Consider the following 26,720-nt stretch of genomic DNA (forward strand, 5'->3'; position numbering starts at 1 on the left):
GCCTGCAGAGTAACAGGTTCCAAAGTCGTGCTGGTCCCTCCCCCCCCCCCCCGCCCCCACACCACCACCACCACCCAATGAAATGGAGCAGGGAGCAAATAGCGACCCTACTGAGGCTTCCTAAGCTTCTGCCTATCCCACCCAGTGACGTTTCTAAAGCATTTAGCGGATCCCCACTTCCTGACCCCAAGACTGTCTCCTGAGATTCCTTCAGTGCTTCAGCAATTGCCTTGGGTGCACTTACGCATTCCCGCCTCTGACTTTAATTCTTAGTACAGCGGCGGAAGCTTGCATTTCTGTGGCCCTGTAGGTAAATCCGTAAAGGGAACTGAGCGGTTGGCTGAGCTCCAGGCCTGAAGAGACTAAAACTAATGGAATCTGGACCTCAGTTCTCAGAGCTTCCCTCAAACCTGGAAAGACCCGGCACCATGAGCAAGAGATCACAAGGCAACATTTGGGGCAAAAAAAATTTCCTCACACAAGCCACCAAAGAGAGAGCAGCGAGTTTAACTCCCGTTTCCACGCCCTCATCTGGATGTATCAAAATCTGACAGCTCAATTTTTTTTTTTTTTTTTGCCTTTTTAAGGCCGTACCTGCAGCATATGGAGATTCCCAGGCTAGGGGTCTAATCGGAGCTGTAGCCATTGGCCTACGCCAGAGCCACAGCAACGCCAGATCGGAGCTCTGTCTGCGACCTACACCACAGCTCACGGCAACGCCGGATCCTTAACCCACTGAGCAAGGCCAGAGATGGAACCACAACCTCATGATTCCTAGTCGGATTCGCTGCCGCTGCACCACGACAGGAACTCTGGACAGATCAACATTCTTTATCTGCCTCGTTGTGATTGGTTCTCTAAAAAGCAAAGCCAAATGAAGACAGGCTGTAACCCCTCCCAGGCCCCTGAAAAATCCTCGTTTCACTGAAGAACACTCATAGGGCATGCTCAGAACTTTCAGCACTGTGATGGATGTGGAGAGAGGTACAAGGAAAATGGAAAATTGTAATCCTAAAGGATCCTTACTGTTTATTATCCTCTACTCTCTAACCCTATTATCTACCTCCAAGACCAACAGTTTAGCTAGAAAGAAAAGACATGTTTGTGCTCAACAAAGGATTTGGTAAACTGACAAATGATCAATGCCCAGGACATATAGAGAATGCACACCAATTAGAAAAAGATAAATGAGTAGAAGGAACATGCGCAAGTGACTCCAGTAGGCACTTTTCAAAAGAGAGAGTGGAAATGGCCAACAAACATATAACATGATGTTCAATATCATTAGAAATCCCAGAAATGCCAGTTAAACCCCAATGAGACACTGCTTTACAGATTTCCCAAAAGATAAGAAATCAAAATTTGTAAGCATCATATATTGGGTGAAGATGTCTAACAACTGAAACATTGTTGGGAGGATTCTCTTGTGGTGCAGCAGGTTAAGGATCTGGCATTTTCATGGCAGCAGCTCAGGTCACGGCTGTGGTGCAGTTTCCATTCCTGGCCCAGGAACTTCCATTTGCCTCAGGCATGCTGCTTCTGCCCTCCCTGCCAAAAAAAGAAAAGAAATATTACTGTTAGGATTGCAAATTGTTATAGACTGATACAATCACCTTGGAAAACAAATTGGCATCATCTAATAAAGTTTAAGATATGCATCACTGTGACCTACCAAACCTCTCCTAGATAAACCTAGGAAAACTCACTGACCACAGCACTGTTTGTAATTAGCAAAAAAAACCTGGAAATAGTCTTTATGGCCATCAGAAGTGGAATAAGGTTTTTTGTCTTTATATATATATATATTTTTTTTTGGGGGGGGTCTTTTTAGGGCTGCTCCTGAGGCATATGGATGTTCCCAGGCTAGGGGTCTAATCGGAGCTGTAGTCACCAGCCTACGCCAGAGCCACAGCAATGCGGGACCCAAGTGGCATCCGAGACCTACACCACAGCTCATAGCAACGCCAGATCCTTAACCCACTGAGCAAGGCCAGGGATCAAACCTGAAACCTCATGGTTACTAGTTGGGCTCATTAACCACTGAGCCACTATAAGAATTCCTCCTCTTTTTTTTTTTTGGCTGCACCCACAGCTTGCAGAAGTTCCAGGGCCAGGGATTGTACCTCCACCACAGCAGTGGCAACACCAGACCCTTAACCTGCTGTGCCACCAGGGAATTCCTAGAGTAAAGTTTTGGTTGATTCTTACAATAAAAACTATAGCAATGAAAATGCTGAATGAAACAGTGAATCTTGGAAAAATACAGAATCTGTTTACCTCAAGTTCACAAACTTGCAAAATTAAGTGGTAGATGGTTTTGAGATAAAAGCATATACTCAAATTATAAAGGAAAGAAAATGATAAATGTAACATTTAGAGTAATGGTTACCTCTGAAAGAGATGGGATAGAGACAGGCAGTGTTCTTAAAAGACAAAATCAATGTTCTCTTTCATACACTAGGACAAGGGTGCAAAGGATTATGAATGCACTCCTTTTTTTTTTTTCTTTTTTGGCCACTCCATGGCATATGGAGTTCCCCAGGCCAGGATCAGATCTGAGCCTCAGCTGGGCAACACTGGATCCTTTAACCCACTGCACCAGGCAGGGGATCCTATGCTATGCATCCTGTGCTGCAGAGAGAGACGTCACCGATCTCGTTGTGCCACAGGGAGAACTCCTGTACTCAATTTTTATGCACATATTATAAATATTCTTTTGTAGGAGTTCCCATTGATGTGCAGCAGAAACGAATCCCACTAGGAAACATGAGGTTGCAGGTTCAATCCCTGGCCTCGCTCAGGGAGTTGAGGATCTCGAGCTGCTGTGAGCTGTGGTGTGGGTCGCAGACACCGTTCATATCTGATTTGCTGTGGCTGTGGTGTAGGCTGGAGGCTGTAGATTTGACCCCTAGCCTGGGAACCTCCATATGCCACAGGTGCGGCCCTGGAAAGCAAAAAATAAGTAAGTAAATAAATAAATATTCTTTTGTAGCCATTAGGTATTTTATAAGTTTTTTTTTCTTTTTTAGTGTCAAGTACCTTAGAGGTTAGACACAAGAGGTAAGGCCATCGTAAAGGCATATGCTGTCTCTCTTAAAAGAGCCAGGCACATGAGGCTCTCATGTTCTAGGCAGAGAGCAGGACAGGGGCTCAGGGTCTACTCTGCTCTCTTCTCTCAGGCTGGGCTGTGGATGGGTGGGGAATAGACATGAGGGCAGTGCCTATCTCAGACTGCCAGGGATTTATTACATTTGCAAGACAGGTCTGCAGATGCAGTATAAGATAGGGTGCTCCATGCAGAATCACCCACCCCGTTACTGATTGCCCTGGCAGATTCATGCCCTCCAGATAACATTTTTAATATCCAGCAGGAAATTAATTCCCCCGCTCAGTCTTCCCATTTGGTCTCGCCTCTTGCCACGATCGGTTTATCTGGCAGATCTTCTCTGTAAAAAGAGAGGAAATTGTTCTTCTACAACTCAGCTTTTCATTGTGAAAGTGAACTGTGCCCACAGGGTTAACTTTAACAAAGGCTTGTGACTAGCAGGAATTCTTTTTTAAAAAAATCTTTTTGGAGTTCCCATCGTGGTGCAGCGGAAACGAATCCGACTAGGAACCATGAGGTTTAGGGTTCCATCCCTGCCCTTGCTCAGTGGGGTAAGGATCAGGCGTTGCCGTGAGCTGTGGTGTAGGTCGCAGATGTGGCTTGGATCTGGTGTTTCTGTGTCTCTGTCGTAGGCCAGCAGCTACAGCTCTGATTAGACCCCTGGCCTGGGAACCTCCATATGCCACGGGTGCGGCCCTAAAAAGACAAAAGAAAAAAAAGATCTTTTTTAAGTAGAGTTGATTTACAATGCTCCGTCGATTTCTGCTATACAGCAAAGTGAACCCAGGTACACATACATTCTTTTTCTCATATTATCCTCCATCATGTTCCATCACAAGTGATTGGATATAGTTCCCTATGCTGTACAGCAGAATCTCATTGCTTGTCCACTCCAAATGCAATAGTTTGCATCTACTAACCCCAAACTCCCAGTCCATCCCACTCCCTCCCCCTACCTGTTGGCAACCATAAGTCTGTTCTCCAACGTCTGTGAGTTTATTGCTTTTCTGTAGATGGGTTCATTTGTGCCGTATATTAGGTTCCAGATATAAGCGATATCATATGGTATTTGTCTTTCTCTTTCTGACTTACTTCACTTAGTGTGAGAAGTTAAGTTCCATCCATGTTGCTGCAAATGGCATTTTTTGTTCTTTTTTAATTTAAATTTAAATTTAATTTTATTTGATTGCTTTTTAAGGCCGAACCCATGGCATATGGAGGTTCCCAGGCTAGGGGTCTAATCAGAGTTACAGCTGCTGGCCCATGCCACAGCCACAGCAACGCCAGATCCAAGCCGCATCTGTGGCCTACACCACAGCTCATGGCAATGCTGGATCCTTAGCCTGCTGAGAGAGGCCAGGGATTGAACCTGCAACCTCATGGTTCCTAGTCAGATTCATTTCCGCTGCACCACGATGGGAACTCCCATTTTTTTTTATGGTTGAGTAGTATTCCATTGTAGATATGTACCACATCTTCTTAATCCATTCTCTCTCGATGGACATATGTGTTGTTTCCATGTCTTGGTTATTGTGAATAGTGCTGCAATGAATATAGGGGGTGCATGTATTTTTTGTTGTGAGCCACATGAGAAGTCCAAAGGGGTGCATATATTCATTGAATGAAAGTTTTGTCTGGATATATGCCCAGGAGTGGGATTGCTGGAACATATTGTAATTCTATATTTAGTCTCTTGAGGTACCTCCATAGTGTTTTCCACAGTGGTTGTACTAATTTACATCCCACCAACAGTGTAGGAGGATTCCCTTTCTCCACACCCTCTCCAGCATTTGTTATTTGTAGACTTTTTTTTTTTTTTTTGGTCTTTTTAGGGCCGTACCCTCAGCACATGGAGATTCTCAGGCTAAGCACTGAGTCGGAGCTATAGCTGCTGGCCTATGCCAGCCACAGTAATGTGAGATCTGAGCTGCATCTTTGACCTACACCACAGGTCATGGCCATACCAGATCCTTAACCCAATGAGCAAGGCCAAGGATCAAACCTTCATCCTCATGGAAGCTAGTCAGATTCGTTTCTGCTGAGCCACGATGGGAACTCCTATTTGCAGGCTTATTAATAATAGCCTTTCTGACCTGTGTGAGGTGGTACCTTATTGTAGTTTTGATTTGTATTTCTCTAATAATTAGTGATGTTGAGCATTTTTTCATGTGCCTATTGGCCATCCATGTGTCTTCTTTGGAGAAATGTCTATTCAGGTCTTCTGCCCATTTTTCAATTGGTTTTTTTGCTGTTGCGTTTATGAGTTGTTTGTATATTTTGGAGATTAAGCCCTTGTTGGTTGACATAAGAAACATTTGTATGGTTGATTTCAGAGAATATTTTGCCTATGTTCTCTTCTAGGAGTTTGATGGTGTCTTGTCTGATGTTTAAGTCTTTAAGCCATTTTGAATTTGTTTTTGTGCATGGTGTGAGGGTGTGTTCCAGTTTCATTGATTTACATGCAGCTGTCCAGTTTTCCCAGTACCACTTGCTGAAGAGACTGTTTTTTTCTCCTTTTATATTCTTGCCTCCTTTGTCGAAGATTAATAGAACATAGGTGTCTGTGTTTATTTCTGGGTTCTCTGTTCTGTTCCATTGGTCTGTATGTCTGTTTTTGTACAGTACCACACTGCCTTTTTTTTTTTTTTGTCTTTTTGCCTTTTCTAGGGCCGCTCTCACAGCATATGGAGGTTCCCAGGCTAGGGGTCTAATCGGAGCTGTAGCCACCAGCCCACGCCAGAGCCACAGCAACTCGGGATCTGAGCTGCATCTGCAACCTACACCACAGCTTATGGCTACGCCGGATCCTTAACCCACTGAGCAAGGCCAGGGACTGAACCTGCAACCTCGTGGTTCCTAGTCGGATTCGTTAACCACTGTGCCACGATAGGAACTCCAGTACCACACTGTCTTGATTACTATGTTTTGTAATATTGTATGAAGTCTAGGAGAGTTATGCCTCCTGATTGATTTTTTTTTTTTTTTTGAGAATTCTTGAGCCTGTTTTACAAAACAACAGATAAGACAACAGCTTGTTAACACCCCTCTGCTTGTAAACTGCCTCCACTGATTAAGCTAGCTTTAGTTTGTTTTTTTTTTCCTTTCTTTAATTGCATACCCTCCAAGCATCATATAGCCTAAGTAACATATCAGAAGACTCATTAGTCACCTCTATAGATAACACCTCTGAAGTATGAGACGCTATTGTAATGGGGGGCTTATGTTGTTTTTTAGGAAATTGGAGTCATCTCTTGATCAGTTCAAGCTGGCTAAGACTGGTTGAGCCCACTGACCCTAAAAGTGAGCCTGCACAGGTGTCCAGTGAACCACCTTTTGACCTAAGAGTGCCAAAACTTCACCTCAGACCATGCTAAGAACCTCCATTTTTGAACATGCATTCTATGAAGAAGCATATAATCCAGATATGCCTGTGCAGAATATTGTTTACCTCCCCTTCTCCTCCCACCAGTCACCTTTCCCCATGCTTAAGACCACTCTGCTTCTTTAAAAAGGAATATATGGGGAGCTCCCGTCGTGGCTCAGTGGTTAACGAATCGGACTAGGAACCATGAAGTTGCGGGTTCGGTCCCTGCCCTTGCTCAGTGGGTTAAGGATCTGGCATTGCCATGAGCTGTGGTGTAGGTTGCAGACACAGCTTGGATCCCACGTTGCTGTGGCTCTGGTGGCTGCAGCTCCGATTTGACCCCTAGCCTGGGAACCTCCATATGCCGTGGGAGCGGCCCAAGAAATGGCAAAAAAAAAAAAGACATAAAAAGGAATATATGTATATATAATATATTAAATGTATCTATATATATATATATACACATATATACACATATATGTATATGTGTATTTATGTGTATATGCCACACCCATAGCATGCGAAAGTTCCTGGACCAGGGATAGAACCCATACCACAGCAATAACCAGGGCCACGGCAGAGACAAAGAGGTAGATAAGCTACTGAGCCATCAAGGAACTCCCAAGACAAACCTGGTTTTTTTTTCTTTCCCATAAATATCGCAAGCCCCTTGCCTTTAGGGAGGCAGAGCTGAGATTTGTTCTCTTGTCTCCTGGTGTCTCTTGGCTGCCTTGTGAATATATTATTTCTGCTGCAAATTTCTGTGTCTTGGCATTTGGCTTGCCATGTGTTGGGCAAACAAACCTGGTTTTGTAACAAAAGCATTGTCAGTGTGACCGGGTCTGGGTATTGGTCATTCTTTATTCCTTCCTTCCTCCATTCAACTTTTATGGATGGCTTTTGCTTTAAGGCTGTGCTAGTCATGAATCAGGCATTAATCCTATTCTGGAAGAGTGAGCAGTCCAATGGCCTAGACAGACTAGAATGCAAATAATCATGGAATCAATTGTTGCCTCAAAAGCAAAGAAAGATAAAAAAAAAATATTAATTCCACCAAGCAGGTGGTCAGGGAAGTTTTCCTAGAGGAAATGTTTTCATTCCCACCAAAGTAAATATTTTTTCTTTTTCTTTTTTCTTTGTCTTTTCCTTTTTTTTTTTTTTTTTCTTTTTAGGGTGACACCCAAGGCATATGGAAGTTCCCAGGCTAGGGATCAAATCGGAGCTACAGCCATTGGCCTACACCACAGCCACAGCAACACAGGATCTGAGTTTACACCAGAGCTCATGGCAACGCCGCGTCCTTAACCCACTGAGCGAGGCCGGGGAGCGAACCCTGCAACCTCACTGTTACTAGTTGGATTCATTTCCGCTGCGCCACGACAGGAACTCCAGTATTTTTTCTTTTTTTTTTTTAATTTTTTTTGGTCTTTTTGCCCTTTCTAGGGCCGCTCCCGTGGCATGTGGAGGTTACCAGGCTAGGGGTCTAATCAGATCTGTAGCCACCGGAGCCACAGCAACTTGGGATCCGAGCCTCATATGCAACCTACAGCACAGCTCACAGCAATGCCGGATCCTTAACCCACTGAGCAAGACCAGGGATCGAACCCACAACCTCATGGTTCCTAGTTAGATTCATTAACCACTGCACCACGACGGGAACTCTGAATATTTTTTCTTATTAAAAAGAAATATATACTTACTTCAGTAACTTGAGGAAAAAATACAGAAAAGATATAAAAAACATTATTTTTTCACCACCAATAAAGTTACCCTTAGTGTATCTCAAGAGGTTCTAATTAAACCAAATCCTTAAGCGGTACTAGGAGGTATTGGTGAAGTTCTATTCCTTAGTATTCCTTAGGCTGTGAGATGGGTACCTCGCTTTTAAATGATTCTTTACAGTGTACATCTTCATCAAATGTACTTTTTTTGTTACTTTTTATGGCTGCTAGGGGTCCAGTTGGAGCTGTAGCTGCCTACATCACAGCCACAACAAGCCAGATCCCACCACAGCTCATGTTCAGAGCAATGCAGACACCTTAACCTACTGAATGAGGCCAAGAATCAAATCTTATACTCATGGATACTAGTCGGATTCACGACCACTAAACCATGATGGGAACTCATCAAAGGTACTTTTATATGTGTAAAATACCTCACGATTTAAAAGTAAATCAATGTAATATCTAGTCAAGGATTTGGAGAGGGCTGGTCCAGATATTTCAACCCCCACCGAACTATAATTTAACTCTTAAGGAATGTGGACAACTGTATTTTCCATAGTCCATAAAATCGTGTCTTAGTCTCTAAAATTACAAGTTGCATACAATCACAGGAGTAAAATGGAATTATAAAAGAGACCATGGGCCAGAGTTCCCGTCGTGGCTCAATGGTTAACGAATCCAACTAGGAACCATGAGGTTGTGGGTTCAATCCCTGGCCTTGCTCAGTGGATTAAGAATCCGGTGTTGCTGTGAGCTGTGGTATAGGTTGTAAACGCGGCTCGGATCCTGAGTTGCTGTGGCTCTGGCATAGGCCAGTGGCTACAGCTCTAATTCGACCCCTAGCCTGGGAACCTCCTTTATGCCGCAGGAGTGGCCCAAGAAATGGCAAAAAGAAAAAAAAAAAAAGAGAGAGAGAGAGACCACGGGCCACAGGTGGGTTAAGAGAAAAAAAAGATTAATAGAAATTAGAGTAAAAACAAACCTGAAATGCTATCTGAACAATCAGAGACCATCTCCAGTTTCAGTCTCACCCAAATGTTAAAAAATGTTATCATTAGGAGTTCCTTTGTGGTGCAGCAAGTTAAGGATCCCACTTTGTCACTGCAGGGACATTGCTATGGCATGGTTTCCATCCCTGGCCCAGGAACTTTCACATGCCAGGGCGTGGCCAAAAAAATTAAAAAGTAATTAGAGGAATTAATTTTATTTACATTTTGAAAATGAAAAAAGTTTTTAATAATCCTGTCCCTGATTAATGTAATAAAGTCAGCGCAAGGTTTAAGATTTTTATGTTTTTGTATACATGGGGGTATATTTGTTTTTCTTTTTTTGGCTACACCCCCCACCCCTCCCCCCGTGTGGAAATTCCTCAGCCAGGAATCAGCTTGCCTCACTGCTCTGCCACTCCCTATCCTTTAACCCACTGTGCCACAGGGGACTTCCAGGTGTAAGATTTTTGTTAATGCTGGGGTATGGTTCTATAAGTTTTTAGGTGTCAGATGGCAGAAGCTGACTCTGGAGTGTCAGGGACCTCTTGTGGATAATCAACAATCTATCTGTTCTAATTTGAAGGTCCAAAGGCACTATTGTCTAATGCTTAGTAAATGGTTTGAGCAAAAAGGCATAAACTGGAGTTTCTGATGTGGCGCAACTGGATTGGCGGCTTCTGGAGCCCTGGGCCACAAGGTTCCATCCTGGCAGGCACAGTGAGTGAAGGATTCAAGGCTCAGGTACACAACTGCAGCTAGGATCTGAACTCTGGCCTGGGAACTGCATATGCCTGTGGGGTGGCCAAAAAAGAAAAAAAAGCATAAACAAATTAAGCTGCAATCAAATAAAGTCTGAGTTATGACCGAGATTTAAGGAAAGGGGGCATTTTCCAGGTGTTGAAAGGGTCACTGTAGACAGAAAGAGTAGACGCAAAGGTAGTGTGAATATGCGGAGCATAGTCAGAGAACACTAGGTCATCTGGTGTGACTGGAGGGAAATGGAACCCCAGCTGGACAGACGATGCGGGTTACTGCGACAGCATCCAGCCCAGGGAGTTTCCCAGCTCTCCTCTTTTTCCTGACTTCTAGGTTCCACTTTCCCGCTCTCTGCTGGCCCCGCCCCGTGGAGAGGCCTCGGTTGTCATCTCACCGCGCCTTCCTATAGGCTCGCGGGGATGATGGTTGACGCCGTTTGATGACGTCACGGTCATTGACAGCGCAAGGCTGCTGCCGCTGCCACAGTGGAAAGCGGCGGCGTAAAGAGGGTGAGACCCTGAGCTGAACTCCTGACAGTCCAGGGCTCCTTCAGAGGGCGCGGCCCGGAGACCAGGAGTTTGCAGCCAAGGCGGCGGGTTTGCGGTCTGCAGTGTCATGAGGCTGGGGGAGGCGTTTGGAGGCCCAGCAACCTGACTCTGAAATCAGTCAGGGGGCGTGTTGGAGGGGAGGCTGCCTCCAGGCTGGGTGAGCGGCGCCGGGGCTAGCGGAAACCTTAGGGAAGGGGGGATGGGAACTCAGGGAAATCATCTCCAGGGGTTCGGCGTTGGGAATGGATGAACCACACTCACGAATCTCTCTCCCCCACTCCCGCCCGCTTGCTCCTGCTGGCTCACGCGGGCTGCAGGTGCAGCATGTCTAGTCTGGGGGCCTTGGGTGGCGCCCGCGCCGGGCTAGGACTGTTGCTGGGCACCGCCGCGGGCCTTGGATTCCTGTGTGCCCTTTACAGTCAGCGGTGGAAAAGGACCCGGCGCCACGGCCAGAGCCAGTCAAACTCCCTGGACTATACGCAGACTTCAGAGCCTGGACGCCACGGTAGGAGCTGGTCCTTTAAGGCCGTGCGCAGTGGCTGCTGAGGGATGGGCCTGGGGTCGGGGCTGCCTTTAGCAGAACCCGTGGGACAGGATAACTGAGAAAGGAGTAGGGGGGTGAGGGCGGTGCCCGAGAGTTTCACTTTTGGGGAAAGTTTATTGAAAAGGAAAAGCAGTCTTCTATGTCTGTAGTCTTTCCCTTGTAATCCCAGGAGAGTGTGTGTGTGTGTGTGTGTGTGTGTGTGTGTATATATGTTCTGGTCACAGTAGTTCTTTGTATATATTAAAGGCACTTGGTTAGTGTGGATGAGATGTTTAATAAGCAAAGGAATAGTCCAAAAGAAGGCCAAAGGAAAAACTAATCTTATAGGAATTAAAATTTTTGAGGCATTTGTATTAAATTGGGTGTTAAAATTTGAAAGCACTTTGGAGACTATCTAGTCCAAGTTCTTTTTTTTGTTGTTGTTGTTGCTATTTCTTGGGCCGCTCCCGCGGCATATGGAGGTTCCCAGGCTAGGGGTTGAATCGGAGCTGTAGCCACCGGCCTACGCCCGAGCCACAGCAACGCGGGATCCGAGCCGCGTCTGCAACCTACATCACAGCTCACGGCAACGCCGGATCGTTAACCCACTGAGCAAGGGCAGGGACGGAACCCACAACCTCATGGTTCCTAGTCGGATTCGTTAACCACTGCGCCACGACGGGAACTCCTAGTCCAAGTTCTTTTAATCCTTCTTATGAGGAAGTACAGATTGAAAAAGCTTGGCGTTCCCACTGTGGCACAGTGGGTTAAGAACCTGCTGGGTCACTGAGGAGGTATGGGCTCAATACCCAGTGCCTTAGATTAAAGGATCTGACCTTGCTGCAGCTGGGCTGTAGGTCGCAGCTGGAGCTCAAGTTCACTCCCTGCCCCAGGAACTTCCATATGCCACATGTGCAGACATAAAATTAAAGGGAAAAAAAGAAAAGGATTGTGTGGGAGCACAGTCTTTAAGGCATTAGCCTGCTGTGGCCCCATTTGCCTGGCAAAGCAATAAAGCTATCTTTTTTTCCTTCACCTCCCCCCCCCACAAAAAGATTGTGTAACTTTCTTGAGGTTGTCACAGAGCAAGTTAAGTTCAGGAGTGGGCCTGGTCACCTGGTCCTGTGGACTTGCCATATCATGGAGCTGGGAGTGCACTTACTGCAGCTGAAGCAGAATGTGGCTGACAGCCAATCATAGCTGAAATGGGTAATGTTTTCAGTTTCATAAAGCTTTCATGTTAGTTAACTCATTACAGTAGAGCATCTAGGGCTGGCTTAAATCACTCCCCTCATGATTTCGTGATAGAGAAGCATTCAAATCATCTCACCCTGTGTTAATGGGAATGAGTGGTTTCTCTGCTTACCAAATGCCAGAAGGTTTGCAAGAGGAGTCTTCAAAGACTTCTTTTGCAATCACCTTAGATTGCAATTGTTTGTCAGCATTTTATAGCCTGGTGATAACCTAGAATTGCAAGTGTGCTTATCTTTCCTTTCTTTTCCTTGTATTGTTTGTTTGTAATTTCTTAGCAGTAGTCATTCTTCTATGGAGGTTGGGTGAAAGTGGCCACATTCCCAGGGAGCTTTCTCCCCACCTCTTCCCCCCACCAGGGATCTTTCTTGCCTTACATACTGGAACATTGTTGGGTGTGTATTGTAACCTGGCCTAGATTGTTACTGGATCTCCTTTAACAGCTTTATGCTTGCTTAGCCTGTGGGTCCTGCCTTCCTGGTTTCCTTTCTGTTTTACATTTTCCAGTCCATTTGCCTTAGGGAGCTATCAGTTTTCCAGCATTTACTGTTAGAGCTAGAGCTCAATTCAGGACTTGGCAATGGTGTTTCACCATGGGGTTTGGATGGGCTTTTTCCGGTGTACCTTTTCTCTCAGTAGTTGCCCCTTTTCTCTTTGCCCCTCTCTGATGATACTAAATGAAGTTCTTAAGAGGAGCTCAGAATTTTCTTTGCTATTCTTTGTGAAATGAAAGATCAGAATTTGAGTGAGCTCAGTTTTAGTTTTGCTCTGTGGTTTGTATTGACTGACTGGGATTTGGGGATGATATAGGTAGGTAAAGGTTTTTTATTTCACTCTAGCAAGGTCACTGTCCTGCCTTCTAGGTACCACACTCTTGCAAGCATTTTACAGTATCTGCCATGGTGTGCAGTACTGCTGAAGGGCTCTGGTGTATAAGGTTTTTGGAAGAGAGGGCACTTGTTTAGAGAATGTGACCTTTATTTTTTTTTTTTCCTGGATATCCTGAGACTAAAACAACGTATTTAAAAAAAAAAAGAGTTCCCGTGGCTCAGCGGAAACGAATCTGACTAGGAACCATGAGGTTACGGGTTCAATCTCTGGCTTTGCTCAGTGGGTTGAGGATCCAGCATTGCCATGAGCTGAGGTGTAATTCGCAGACGCAGCTGGGATCTGGCACTGCTGTGGCTGTGATGTAGGCGGGCAGCTACAGCTCTGATTGGACCCCTAGCCTGGGAACCTCCATATGCCATGGGTGCGGCCCTAAAAAGACAAAAAAAAAAAACCCAAAAAACAAAAAAACAAAAAACCACATTGTTCTCTGACCATCAGAGGTCTTTGTAGGAGTTCTCCTGTGGCACAGAGGTTAAGGATCTGGAATTGTCACTGCCGTGGTTTGGCACAAGTTCAGTCCCTGGCCAGGAAACTTACATAGGCCTCGGGTGCAGACAAAAAAAAAAAAAAAAAAAAAGAAAGAAAGAAAAAAAAAGGCTTTGTAAATTGAACTCCACTGAGAAGCAAGTATTCTTGAATTCTGGGTGCAAGATCTTTTCCTCTCTATCCCGTGGACATCATCATAGTCTCCTGTCTTCCTTCCTCCAGTGAGGCCCTTGAGGGCTGTCCCAGGTGAGGCTGGCGATGCTGCAGTGCTGTCCACTCTTCCACGAGCAGGGCAGGAGGAGGTACTGGACCGCCTGGAGTTTGTGCTGACCAGCCTGGTGGCGCTGCGGCGGGAGGTGGAGGAGCTGAGGAGCAGCCTGCAGGGGCTTGCTGGGCAGATTGTGGGGGAGGTCCGGTGAGTAATGCAGCCTCCTCTCCTGCCTTGCCTTGCCCCCAACACCCCAAATTTTCTCTGCCTTTCCAGCTTTTTCGGCCTTTGCTTTCTGTCTCTAAGGATGAAACCAGTTTTGTTTTTGTTTTGCCACGTCTGTGGCATATGGAAGTTCCTGGGCCAGGGGTCGAAGCTGAGCCGCAGCTGTGATCTGTGCCACAGCTGTGGCAACACTGGATCCTTAAGCCACACAGCAGGAACTCCCAAAGCCAGTTTTATAGCTTCTCACCTAATTGGCAGGGCGGCCATATGCGTGATTCCTTGCCTTCCACAAGTTCTTGCTGCCTGTGGGCCCTCATGGCCTGTTGTAGCAGTGGAAATGCTTTGTTCTGACTAATCTGGTCTGCCATACGGCTGGGTCTAAGGAGCTGCTCTCCTTGCTGTCCTGCAGAGAGAGACCCAGGATTTTCTCCGCTCTTGGCCCTTTAATGAGCAGCAGTTGTAAGAGGCTCCCTCCTGGTTAGGAGGAAGGCAGGCTGGATGGGGCCTAATGGTACCTTCTAGAAAGAGGCCTGCTTTTCAGATCCCACATTGAAGAGAACCAGAAAGTGGCTCGTCGGCGAAGGTTCCTGTTTTCCCGGGAGAGGAGTGACTCCACTGGCTCCAGCTCTGTCTACTTCACGGCCACCTCGGGGACCACATTCACAGATGCAGAGAGCGAAGGGGGGTGAGTCATCTCTCCTGGAGACAGTTGTGGCTTCAGCTAGGTTACATTTTGTAAAAGTAAGGTTTATAATGGAAAATTCATACCAAGCTGCTGTAAATAATTTTTGGAATTAAGTAAGGGTGTAAATAAATGAAATATAGGATAGTTGAAATAAGAAAAACCATCCACCTTACATCATCCAGTCAAAAGGATTTCCATTTGTTAATAGCGGTTAGTGCCTGCATCTCTTATTTACTCTGAGTAGGTTTGTTTTTTTACGTAGTTATTATTATCTTTTATTTTTGTTCTCCTGTAACACTGGTTGGGTGTTTTCCTGTGTTATCACAAGGACTTGGTAAGCTGTGTTCTGTGACTGCGTTTCCTTCACTGAGTGGCTGAGCCAGGCTCACGGAGCTTCACAGATGAGCAGTGACTGACCTGAGTAATAATTGGAGGCCCAACAGGTGTGACCTTACTGGGAGACAGGGCTGCAGGCAGGAGTTTGGTGGACAGCCTCCAAACCTGGTCAGGCTTTGGGATTCTAAAGCAATAGTCCCACTTTGAATCTCTGGTCCCAAGGCTGGAGTCTGAATGACATTTTTGCTGTGGAGCCCGATGCTCTCAGTGGCAGCCTCTGCCCTTATCTGCTTCAAGGTCCAGTCATCCACGTGGCCTGTTTGAGATCTAGAGGCTGATCTCTCCTTGCTGGCCTCTGCTAACCTTTCTTCCACCTCAAGGAAAAGACTGACCAAGTAAACAGGCAAGCCTCTCTTGGGTCAGAATGACTGATTTAGCTGTAAACACACATGGCAACTGGAAGCTAGAACCATCCGTTGAGGATGATCTTTGTGGCATGACCCTCTTTAGCTGAAACACTTTATTATATTAGCTATCATTTATTCTTCCTCTGTGACAGACACTGGGCAAAGCACTTTGGGGAATTTCCTCACTTAGTCCTCACTAGGAGCCTATGAAGTAGGTGCTGTTCTCAGACGGAGACTTGAGGCTTTGTTTGATGCATGCTCGCCCCAGGGGTACAGCTCCTACGGTCAGGCTCAGCCAGGCTCCTCTCCCATCTGAGGGATGGCTTGGTGGTCAGGGCACAGAATGGCTTCCACAGGAAGACATGTTGCCTGCCCAGAGCAGTACAGTCTGTTCTGTTTAGTACCTCTTACTCAGAAATTTCAGCCTTGTTTTCGTGTTTGAAGGATTGTATTCTCCTGCCTCTCATTTGCTTTTCTAATGAAAGAGTAGTATTACTGTCTTTTTCCATGTCACTGCCATTGGGCATCTGTGCTGAATTTGATTATTGCTCAGGTGGCTCTTGATACACCTGTAGTCTTGTAGAGAGGTTAGTCCTCCCTTATGACTGCAGTCGCCTGGGTTGTCTGATCCCTATTATCTGTGTTCTCAAGGGCACATGGAAGTGTCCCTTTTCTATTCAATTTACCTAGTACCTCTGGGCTGACACATGTTTCCAGAGGGCTGCGGTGGAGGGGACAACAGTGAAATGAGTAATGGACACATCTGGAGTTCCCTGGTGGCTTAGCAGGTTAAGGATCTGGTGTTGACACTGTTGTAGCTCTGGTTACTGCTGCGGCGCGGGTTCAATCACTGGGCCAGGAACTTCCACATGCCATGGGCGCAGCCAAAAAAAGGGAATTGACACATCTGGACTGAAAAGAAAGGGTGAAGAAGTTGATAGTGAGCCCTGAGACTTAAGGAACCCCAGGAAGCAGGTCACTTGACATTTGAACTTTTTTTTGGTCTTTTTTGTTGTTGTTGTTGTTGCTATTTCTTGGGCCGCTCCCTCGGCATATGGAGGTTCCCAGGCTAGGGGTCGAATCGGAGCTGCAGCCACCGGCCTACACCAGAGCCACAGCAACGCGGGATCCGAGCCGCGTCTGCAACCTACACCACAGCTCACGGCAATGCCGGATCGTTAACCCACTGAGCAAGGCCAGGGACCGAACCCACAACCTCATGGTTCCTAGTCGGATTCGTTAACCACTGCGGCACGACGGGAACTCCGACATTTGAACTTTTAAGTTCATCTGAGGTACCGTTGATTTGCAATGTTGTGATCATTTCTTCTGTACAACAGTGATTCAATTATACATATATACACACCCATTCTTTGACATTTGAACTGTATGAGAGTGTATAATGGAAGGAGAGAGGTCACAGCTCTGCCCAAGACTAGGATATAGAACTCAAAGCCCTCAATAATGGTTTTAAGAAATTGTACAAACTTCTGGGGGCAGTAAGAACCAGGGAAGCCTGTGGGTGCTTCATGGCTTGGGGTGCTCACTGGGGCCATAAAGGGTAGGGCAGGGCTGCCGACTATCCATAGAGGAGTGAGATGAAGAATGGCTTTCTTTTTTGTTGTTTGTTGTTGTTGTTTTGTCTACACCTGAGACATGTAGAAATTCCCCGGCCAGGGACTGAACCTGCACCACAGCAGCAACCCAAGCCACTGCACTGACAATGCTGGCTCCTTAACCTGCTGTGCGACAAGGCAACTCCAAAGGGTGGCTCTCTTAATTACAGCTTCCGAAGGCTCAGCCTCATGACCCATCCTGTGGCACGTGGAAGCTGACGGTGGGTATGGTGCAAGACTCTGGTTTAGCTGGCTGCTATCTGGAGCAGTGGCCATGGTCAGTGCCATATAGGTCAAGGGAGAATTCTGGGAGGAATTTGAGTACGTGGGCAGTACGTGGGTCCCAGAGAAGGAATGCTTTGAGGGATGAAAGGATAAGACGATGTGATGGGTGACTCTACTCTGCTGACAGCCCTCTTTCTTCCAAATAAAATAGCACCTTTGAGCTCCCAGGGGATTGACTGAATGTGTCAGAGTCAGAGTCCCTGGGTGCGTCTGTGAGCTTGTTCCTAGAGCATTGTACCGAACAAAGCTTTAGTCCCCTGGCAAAACCCAACTTGCCCTAAAACACCAGCTCCTTTGCCAGCATCCCAGCCAAGAGCAATTGCCTGCAGCCTCATCAACACTCCTTTATCACCTCATTACGCTTGGTCTTATCTTTGCCACCACGGAGTCTCTCAGGGTCAGCGTTCATGCCTGGTTGTCTTTGAATGCCTCAGCTCAGCACCTCTAAAGGGGCTTAGGAGTTGAAAGAAAGAAACAAAGAAACTTAATTGCTAGGAGGGGGTGTGTGTGTAACTGAGTCCTTGATCACTGACTTGGAGGCTCTCCTGTCCTCAAGGAGGACAGTTGGGCAGCTCTGGCCTCCCTTGCTTCAAGGGAGCCTCAGGTCCCAGCCCACTGGAGGACGTGTGCCCCGCCCGAGTGCACAGGTCCAAAGGGCCTTTTCAAAGGTCCCTGCCTGTTCCTGACTCATCTCAAAAGCTGCCAGGCAAGTGAAATAAAAGGACCGCCCCTTTTTCTCTGGAGGATTTCTCTTGAGGCTGGTGGTCCAGGAAATGTGAGAATGCGGTGAGTGTCAAGACAGGAGCCCTTGTCACTCTGGCACATTGATAAATCTCTTCTCAAGCCCTGGAACCCTTGGGCCTGATGGCAGCACTCACTCAGCAGGTGTTTGCCTGCCCACAGCATGTCAGGCAGCGGGGTTGCTGACTAGTGAGGCAGAGCTCCTTGAAACGGGGCTTAGGTGCAATAAAAGGCTTCCTCATGCCAGCCTTTCTAGAGCCTCCTTGCCTCACAGGGTGACCAGCTCTCACTCTGGCTGGCAGCAAGGCCCCTCCCGACCTCTCCTTTTCCTTGTCCACCTGAGCTCCCTGGCCTTTAGAAAGATCACAGTGTTGTAGCACTTTCTCCTGGCTCAGCTCCCTGGAGAAACTGTGCTGATGCCAAGGCTCTAGCAGGAATAAGTGGGGTTCCTCACTGGGAGCGTCCTGATTTGCCAAGGCAGCCTTCAGCTGAGCAGGGAAGGGGGTCTCCCCTTCTTTCTGCAAGAGAAGGTGATGACACTCAGGCTCCCACCCTAAATAACCCATTTACCCATTTTGCCTTTGGGCCTGGCTGGGCTGAGTAGGGCAGTGGTGGACTCTGATTTGACTTTCTCTCTTGCAGCAGCTTATTGTCCAAGCCTCAAATCGGTAGGGAGTCTCTCTAGGCTGCCCATGTGTGGTCTTGCTCATCACCACCCAGGCTGGTTGTGCAATCTGACACCACTTTTCCTTATACCTTTAATTTATAGTTTTTACTGCAAATTGCTGGAGGAGAGAGATACTTAGATAACCTCTTAAAAAGCAAGGTTAGGGGAGTTCCCGTCGTGGCGCAGTGGTTGACGAATCCGACTAGGAACCATGAGGTTGCGGGTTCGGTCCCTGCCCTTGCTCAGTGGGTTAACGATCCGGCATTGCCGTGAGCTGTGGTGTAGGTTGCAGACGCGGCTCGGATCCCGCGTTGCTGTGGCTCTGGCGTAGGCCGGTGGCTACAGCTCTGATTCAACCCCTAGCCTGGGAACCTCCATATGCCGCTGGAGCAGCCCAAGAAATAGCAACAACAACAACAACAAAAAGACAAAAGACAAAAAAAAAAAGGCAAGGTTAGGAAGGTTTTAAATACCTTGCAAGTTCCTATAATGGATGTTCTTGGAGCTCCACAGTTAAATGAGTCTGAAAGCTCCTCTATAGAGAAACTGCATGGATGGATCAGGCACCAGGTCTGGTTGCTCACTTGATACTTGCCCCCTTGCCATCTCTGGCTTTCTGGATGACGACAGCACTTTGGCCTATGGCATTCAACCCCGGACTGTGGGCTCCCTTATAGATTACCTCATCTCTGCTTTAGGTCTGCCTTGCTTCAGCCCAAGGGATCCTACCCCTTCATTCCAGGATGGAGGGAAACTTATCCCTAAATGATCGAAAGATCTTCCCTGTGCTTTAGAACCTTCTGGCTCTGACAGAACCTACTTTCCCTTCACTCAGTCTCGAGGGCTCTTTGGTATCTGGTTGTGATCCCCTGGAAGCCTTACCTTTTGCTCTGCTCAGTTTTTGTCTGATTCAGTTGCTCATTAGGGAAAACACCATAATTAGCTGCTGGTGGAGGAGGCCAAGATCCAGGAGACACTTGGCTTCCTCTTCGGTGGGTGCATCAGGGTTGGGCTCCCCAGGAGACACCTGGCTCTCAGTGGCCTCACAGACACCTTCCTAAGGGATTCTGTCTGCATCTTCCTCCTTTTCTGTTTCCAGCTGCAAAGTTCCCCTCTCTGTCCCACTTCCTCAGCAAGTTCCCAAAGTTTCCAAGGGCTCCTCCTATTGTGGTGTAGATTTGGTTGCTAACTTGGGATAGAGGTATACATTGAATTGAGAAAGAAAATGTGGGTATCTATGGGCGCCCATGGCCACGGAGGCTGGCACCCACCCATGTTGGCTGGCAGGTGCATTTGGCTGATAAAACAAAAATGATTGACAAACCCTTAGCCTGGTGAGCCATCTAGCTCAGATCAGCTCTACCTACATCTTAAGGTTGTTATCTTAAATTCTTCTTTATTCATAAGAATATATATATATATATATATATATATATATATATATATATATACACTCACTAAAGCAATCATATATGACACTAAAATATTGGGGGGGGGATTAACTCCTTTACCCTGAGATCTGCTGACATTTTGGTACATGTCTTTCTAGGTGTTCTTTTTCTGTTCTCTGGCAGACTTGGTAGCTAAGCAGGGGATCCTCATATTGGCCTCTGTCACAGGGCCCCCAGCTGGTCTCTCTTCCCCTTCCAGATCATATTTCCCATAGGAACCTTTCTCTCAAGGACTAATTCCTGCCCCTAAATGGGGAGAATGGTTCTTCCTTGGTGCTTGGCACAACAGTGCCATGGAAAGTGCCTCTTTGTGGGTGGAGCCCAGACCCTAGGGGCTCTGAGGCTAAATAAGCCCTTCCCTTGACCCTGTCACTTACATTTCTCTGCCACAGTTACACAACAGCCAACGCTGAGTCTGACTACGAGCGGGACTCTGAAAGGGAGAGTGATGATGACGGGGAAGATGAAGTGAGCTGTGAGACTGTGAAGATGGGGAGAAGGGATTCTTTGGACCTCGAAGTAGAGGTGGCTTTGGGGCCGGCGCCTGGAGCCCTGGAGGCTGGAGGTTCCCCTGGCCTGGAACATGTGCTACCCCTCCTGCAGCAGGCAGACGAGCTGCACCAGGGCGATGAGCAGGGCAAGCGTGAGGGCTTCCAGCTGCTGCTCAAAAACAAGCTTGTGGTGAGGCCCCAGATGCCTGTCTGCCCTCCCTCCCCCCTGCTAACCCCCAGCCAATGAAGGCAGGTCTCTGTGTCACTGACCCTGCAAGGTGATGTGTCAGGAAGGGAAATGAGGGCGGGATGGTGAGTTTTGCATCTGCCCCTCGGGGTTGTACATCCTCTGCCAAGGAGGCCACACACCGCCCCTAGGGGCCTGTGTGCTGCTGCCCCAGAGCATCCTTCCCTGCCACCCCCAGGACTGCCGGCTGCCTCCTGTAGAGCTGCTGCAAAAGAGCTCCCTCTCTCTCCAAAGGGAGAACTGTTGAAAGAACTGGAAGGTTTTCGTCCTTTTATTTCCCTTGAGGCAGAGCCAAAGCTGCCTGGCCCATCTGAAGTTCTCATCACAAGTGACAAAGTGTGTAGGTCACCCAGCCACAGCTCCCTTTTCCTCAGGTTCACCGCTAGAATTTATCGCCATAAATGCCCCCAAAGTTAGAGTCTTTCCTTTTCTTGGGCATTCTCACAACTTTTTGTCAGCAAGACTCCTCTTACTGTGCCTCATTAAGTTGGAGTTGACCTTTCCTCCTTACAGTATTAGGGGGCCAGAATGCCCTCAGTCTGGGGGTTGTGCAATCTAGACTAGAGATGATGTCATCAGCTAATTGCAGGTGAGAAGTCACATAGGGCTGGATATCGGTGTTTGTAGCACACTCAGATGTAGGGTATGGGGAGGCCAAAACCCCAATTCTCTGTAGCTGAGCGAAGGAGGCCTCATTCTTCTGTTTGGTTTGCAGCATGGAAGCCGGCAGGACTTCCTCTGGCGCCTGGCCCGGGCCTACAGTGACATGTGTGAGCTTGCTGAGGAGGCGAGTGAGAAGAAGTCCCATGCCCTCAGTGGTGAGTGTGGACAGGTTCCCATGGGAAGGCGACTGATTCTGGGGGTGAGCCAGCCCATTGTCTTACAGCCCAGGGGAACTGCCAAGATGCAGGCTGTCGGGGCTCAGCTGCTAGGGACAGACTGGCTCCCGAGGACCCACTTCCTCGGGAGATGGAGAGCAGCCTCTGCATTTCTGCACATCGTGGTGCTTGAGTAACACAAGTGTATATGACTTTAGAAGTAAAGCTGACCTGTTAAGTGCACAGGTCCACTTACGTGTGGGTTTTTTTCAAGAGGAAACACTACATTACTAGTCTTGAGGTTGGTTGGAACCCAGGATACAAAGGGCTAAGTTACATGTAGATTTTTGACTGCGGTGCCTTAACCCCTGTGTTGCTCAAGGGTCAATTGTGGCTGTATCACAAGTTTTGCCGCTCATTTCTCAATTACAAAGGCCAAAACCTTTCCTGAGGTTTTTTTGCTGCTGCTTTTAGGAATCTGGGTTCAGTCATGGAGCCTGCATGGCAGGTGTTTAGGAATATAATGAGTGGAGTGTGTTTGCTGAGCACTCAGAAGGAGCAGTTTGGAAGCATACTGCTAGCTTCGAAGTCCCTGGGGTCTGCTTGGCAACTCTATAGTCAGAATCTGTACACAGGGGTATAGGGTGCATCTGACTTGTGCCAGGTTCAGGGCGCATCTTCTCAGTCAAGAGGTTGTTGAGAATCCTGGGATTTTTAAAGCGAGACTGGTTTTGTGGGGAAGATGATGTGTACTGCCTAGTTACACACCCTTTGAGTCAGGTACCATCAATGGACTTCCAGATTTTGTGGTTCAGTTATTCAGAGTAACTGAACTATCTCAAGTAGATTTGTCTGGTTTCCCACTTTTGTAAGTACAGCCTTGCAAACACTGAATTTTTGATAACATAGAATCTGACAGTACCTCAAAGTCATTGTTCTAAACAGTAGATTTCTGCCAATATGGAAAGGACCGGTCGGTTGTGTTCAATGTTTGATATAGACCTTCAGAAAACCCCCTGGAAGTTTTAACAAAAGGGGCTTGTTTAATTACTACTTCCTTCTTTTCAAAACAGTTTCTGCTTCCCCTCCTCCATTTCAGGTGAGGATTCTGATCAGCCTTTGGGGGTGATTTTTGGATTCTTGGCCGCAACAAACTTTCCTTTCCCTTTTGATCGCCTCTTAATAGTAACAGCCAGTGTGAACCCTGAGAAAGTAGTGGGGCAGTGGGTCAAAAAGGAATGGCTGCAGCCAGCACTGGTCCCAAGCTTAGCACCCTGGGACAGATTTGTTCCTGCTAGAGGTCAGGTGACTATGGAGTGGCACTGAAGGCTCTGCTCTGGGATTCTGGCTTTTTTAGGACCATCCTTGCTAGATCTATGTCTTCATTTTGTTTTGGCTCCAGAAGCTGGACCACTAGGAGGCAGTAGGAACCGGTTGCCTCATTCTTCACCCTTATTTTCCTAGTGAGATAGTGCTTTGAAGGAGGCAGAGAGAAGTCCCCTAAGAGACAGTGTCCCTCAGTGATGGGGCTGTATGGGTCTTCTGCTTAGAGGAATGTAGGGTTCTCATCCACTGTCGTTAACCACCTCAACACATTACTTTTGTTCCATTCTATGGTCTCTTCCAAGGCTTCTCCATTAAAAATTTTTAAATAAACTTTATTAAAAATTTTAAATTGAAGTATAGTTGATTTATGTTTCTAGTGTACAGCCAAGAGTTTCAGTTATATACATACAGATATGTGTACATATATGTCTGTGTGTATATAGATAGATAGATAGACATGTAAAGTCTATCTTTTTATCTTTTTTGTTTTGGCCATGCCCATAGCATGTGGAAATTCCTGGGCCAGGGATTGAACCTGTGCCACAGCAGTGACCCAAGCCACTGTAGTGGCAATATCAGTTCCTTAACTTGCTGTTTCACAGGAGAACTATATTTATTTTTCAGATTCTTTCCCATTTTAGGAAAAGATACTACATGATATTGGATATGGTTATACCTGTGCTATAGTAGGTCCTTAGTGTTTATTTTATATATGGTAGTCTGTATCTGTTACTCCAAGATTTCAGATTTATCCTCCCTCCCCCTTTCCCTTTGGTAACTTTAAGTTGTGAGTCTGTTTCTGCTTTGTAAATAAATTCATTTTGCAGTGTGCTCTTTTCTCTAGAGTATAGACGGAATAGGCTCATCTCGAGGGCTGTAGCTCCCTTGATGTTATAGGGGACCTCTGTCAAGAGCCTGCATGGGTTTAGGCTTTGATTTGTTAGTTTTGATGCCTGGAAAACTTGGGTAAGACTGCGTGAGAGTCATCTTTGGTCAGACCTCAGTCCATTTGGCTCTGCTGAGGAGTTCTGGCCTAGAGCCATGATTAATGTTCCTAGATTATGGATCCTCTTGGGAATTTGATCAAAGCTATGGATCCTTTACCCAATAAAATGCCCACTTACCTAGAATTATACACAACTTCAAAGGGATTCATGGACAGCCTGAAGCCTAGCCACAGACCCCAAATCACTAACCCTCCAGGGAAATGGTTTACTGGGGACAGTTTCTGATTGCTTTTGAGTCCTTTTATATTTGAAATGCTTTGAGCATTTCAGGTAGGTGTTATAAAGTAACTGGAGCAGCTGATGACAAGGTTGAAACAGAAGTCGTCTCTGAGAAGCTGTTTGAAGCTCTTGATTCTGCTCACATGCACACCTATTTACAATTCCACCTTGGGTGGGGACTGGTGAGAGCTGGAGCAGTCATTCTTTAACAGCCTTTCCTGTGGAAGGGTGCGTGGGAACCCTTTGTCAACTCTGGATCCCCTCTGTCCTACAGGAAAAGAAGCAGCGGAGGCCGCCCTGGAGAAGGGGGATGAGAATGCTGAAAGTCACCAGTGGTAATAACACCCTGCAGGGGAGAGCCAGCATGGGTTAGAGTGGAGGAGAGCCCTTTCTTTTCTCTGCCTTGACCAGAGGGGCCAGGAGAGGGAGCTCAGACATTTATTTCCATATGTCCCATCCTACCCAAGCTAGAGACCCAGGGGTTTTCTTTGGGAAGTGTCTTAAAGGTGAGATGAGGGAGAGTAAGTAGTACAGCTTTCTGTTTCGGCTTGGAGAAATGAGTAGCTTTGTTAGTCACCCTACAAAACTTGTGGGTTCTTGGTTCCTCAGGGAGGCTGGGACATTTGCAGCTCCCCTCCTCACAAGCTCTTCATTCCCCTAGCTTCTATCCCTGGCTGGTGATGGACTCTGGCTTCTTCACTTGGCTTGCGTGAAGAAAAGTAGATGTGAGCTCACCCCCGGAAGTTTAGTAGTCAATTTATTAGTTTACAAAAACATCAGCCCTGTTTGTGGTCTCATGAGGCAATAGTTCTGCCAGCTTGCAGAACCAAGTCAGAGCCAAACTGTGTCCAAGGGCCTGGTTCCAGCACCTCAGAGTTTTAGTGACAGTATTCCTTTCCCACCTCCTTGCTTGCTTCCCATAACTGCCTTCAGATCGTGAGCTGAGAGAGGCTGCTTCTCTATCTATTGCTGAAGACTTTGTCTCTGAAGTGGCTCTCTCAGAAGCCAGGTCACTGTTACTTGGGTGTCACAGATGCTGTTTTCCTTGGGGCTCCTGGGCTCCCAAGAATGGAAATAGACTTCCGGCTTTCTTAGCTACTTTTGGGGAACTAAAAGTAGATATGTGCTTCTGGAATATACCTGGATATTTAGTGAATACACGAAAAAGCAACTTGGGCCTTTCGATACTTACTTGTCAACTGTGCTTCTAAAAAGTGTTAGAGGGGGTCAGGTAATAAGACCTTTGTTTCTGAAGGCAGAAGATGGGAAGCTGGCTGGCTTTGTTCCCCTGAGAGGGAGGAAGTGGAGGAGAGCTGAAATCGGAAGCCTTTTTTTCCCTCTGCTGCTTTTGGTTCCCAAGCTAACATTAGAAATTCCTAGAGTATCCCATTCCAAAATAGCTTCCCAAGGCTAACGAGACCTTCTTTTATTGTCTATTCAGGAGACAAAAAACAATATGCTCAGGTCTCATACCCTTTGATGCTGATTTTTAGATACCTGCTTAAGTTCTTACGACAGCTGTGGCTATGCTCATTATGAGGGGATATCTGGAGATTTGCGACCTTGCTTAAATACTGTGAAAGACTCACCTTTTCTGTACCTAGTGTACTTTGGAGAACTGTGAGCCTACCACTGTATTTGCTAAAGCATATGAATTGGGACCACAGGTCTATGAAGAGGAATTGTATACAGATGGAAATGTTATTTTCAGCTCTGGATGTGGGCACAGGGGCAGTGCAATGAGGGCATGGTGGGAAGCCTATTCCTGGCAGGGATGGTACTCGGTCCTTGGCCTGAGCTTGCTGCTGCTTCCCCCTAGGTATGCAGTGCTTTGTGGTCAGCTGGCTGAGCATGAGAGCATCCAGAAGCGCATCCAGAGTGGCTTTAGCTTCAAGGTGAGGAAAGGGTTCTCCTCCTTCCCTGGTGCTGATCTAGACCAGATTCCCTGCTCCATCCTACCTCCTTTAGAAGGGTGTTCCTACAGCTTCTGTGGCTTGCTCCTCTTCCCTTAATAACTCTTGAATATGATCTTCATTTATATTTCCCCCCTTAGGAGCATGTGGACAAAGCCATTGCTCTCCAGCCAGAAAATCCCATGACTCACTTTCTCCTTGGCAGGTGGTGCTACCAGGTGAGCCAAATTCCAGGGTTTAACATGAGGGCCCTAAAAGTCCTGAGACACTGATCACCTTGGAGGAGAGCAGGGTCCTCAGCCTGGTCTGGCTTATGTGTCATTTCCTCCAAACAGTCAAGTTAGTGGTGATTGGATCCACTCCTATTTGCTTTCCATAAAGAACATTCAGTGTTCCTAAAGATACTTAAGTTTTTTTTGGTAATACCTTGATCTTTTGTG

General features: G+C 46.8%; 1 protein-coding gene across 6 annotated transcripts in view; it reads left to right on the forward strand.

Annotated features, from left to right (window-relative positions):
• The first annotated feature begins 10,370 nt into the window (after nt 1–10,370).
• The window catches only part of RMDN3 (regulator of microtubule dynamics 3), a 29,487-nt gene continuing 13,137 nt past the window's right edge, over nt 10,371–26,720 (forward strand). For 3 of the 6 annotated variants that reach the window (XR_007133113.1, XM_047766696.1, XM_047766697.1), the window contains exons 1-9: nt 10,371–10,448; nt 10,805–10,992; nt 13,861–14,053; nt 14,613–14,756; nt 20,652–20,940; nt 21,713–21,815; nt 24,642–24,702; nt 26,187–26,262; nt 26,421–26,498. Coding sequence is in view for 3 of the 6 variants with exons in the window: in XM_047766696.1 (XP_047622652.1) it covers nt 10,812–10,992; nt 13,861–14,053; nt 14,613–14,756; nt 20,652–20,940; nt 21,713–21,815; nt 24,642–24,702; nt 26,187–26,262; nt 26,421–26,498 (1,125 nt within the window). In the remaining 3 variants the exon portion in view is untranslated. Of the gene's footprint in view, nt 10,645–10,804; nt 10,993–13,860; nt 14,054–14,612; nt 14,757–20,651; nt 20,941–21,712; nt 21,816–24,641; nt 24,703–26,186; nt 26,263–26,420; nt 26,499–26,720 lie in introns of all 6 variants that reach the window. The other 3 variants (XR_007133115.1, XR_007133114.1, XM_047766698.1) reach the window with 3 other exon arrangements.

The sequence above is a fragment of the Phacochoerus africanus genome, chromosome 2 (assembly GCF_016906955.1).
Source record: "Phacochoerus africanus isolate WHEZ1 chromosome 2, ROS_Pafr_v1, whole genome shotgun sequence".
Taxonomy (NCBI): Eukaryota; Metazoa; Chordata; class Mammalia; order Artiodactyla; family Suidae; genus Phacochoerus; species Phacochoerus africanus.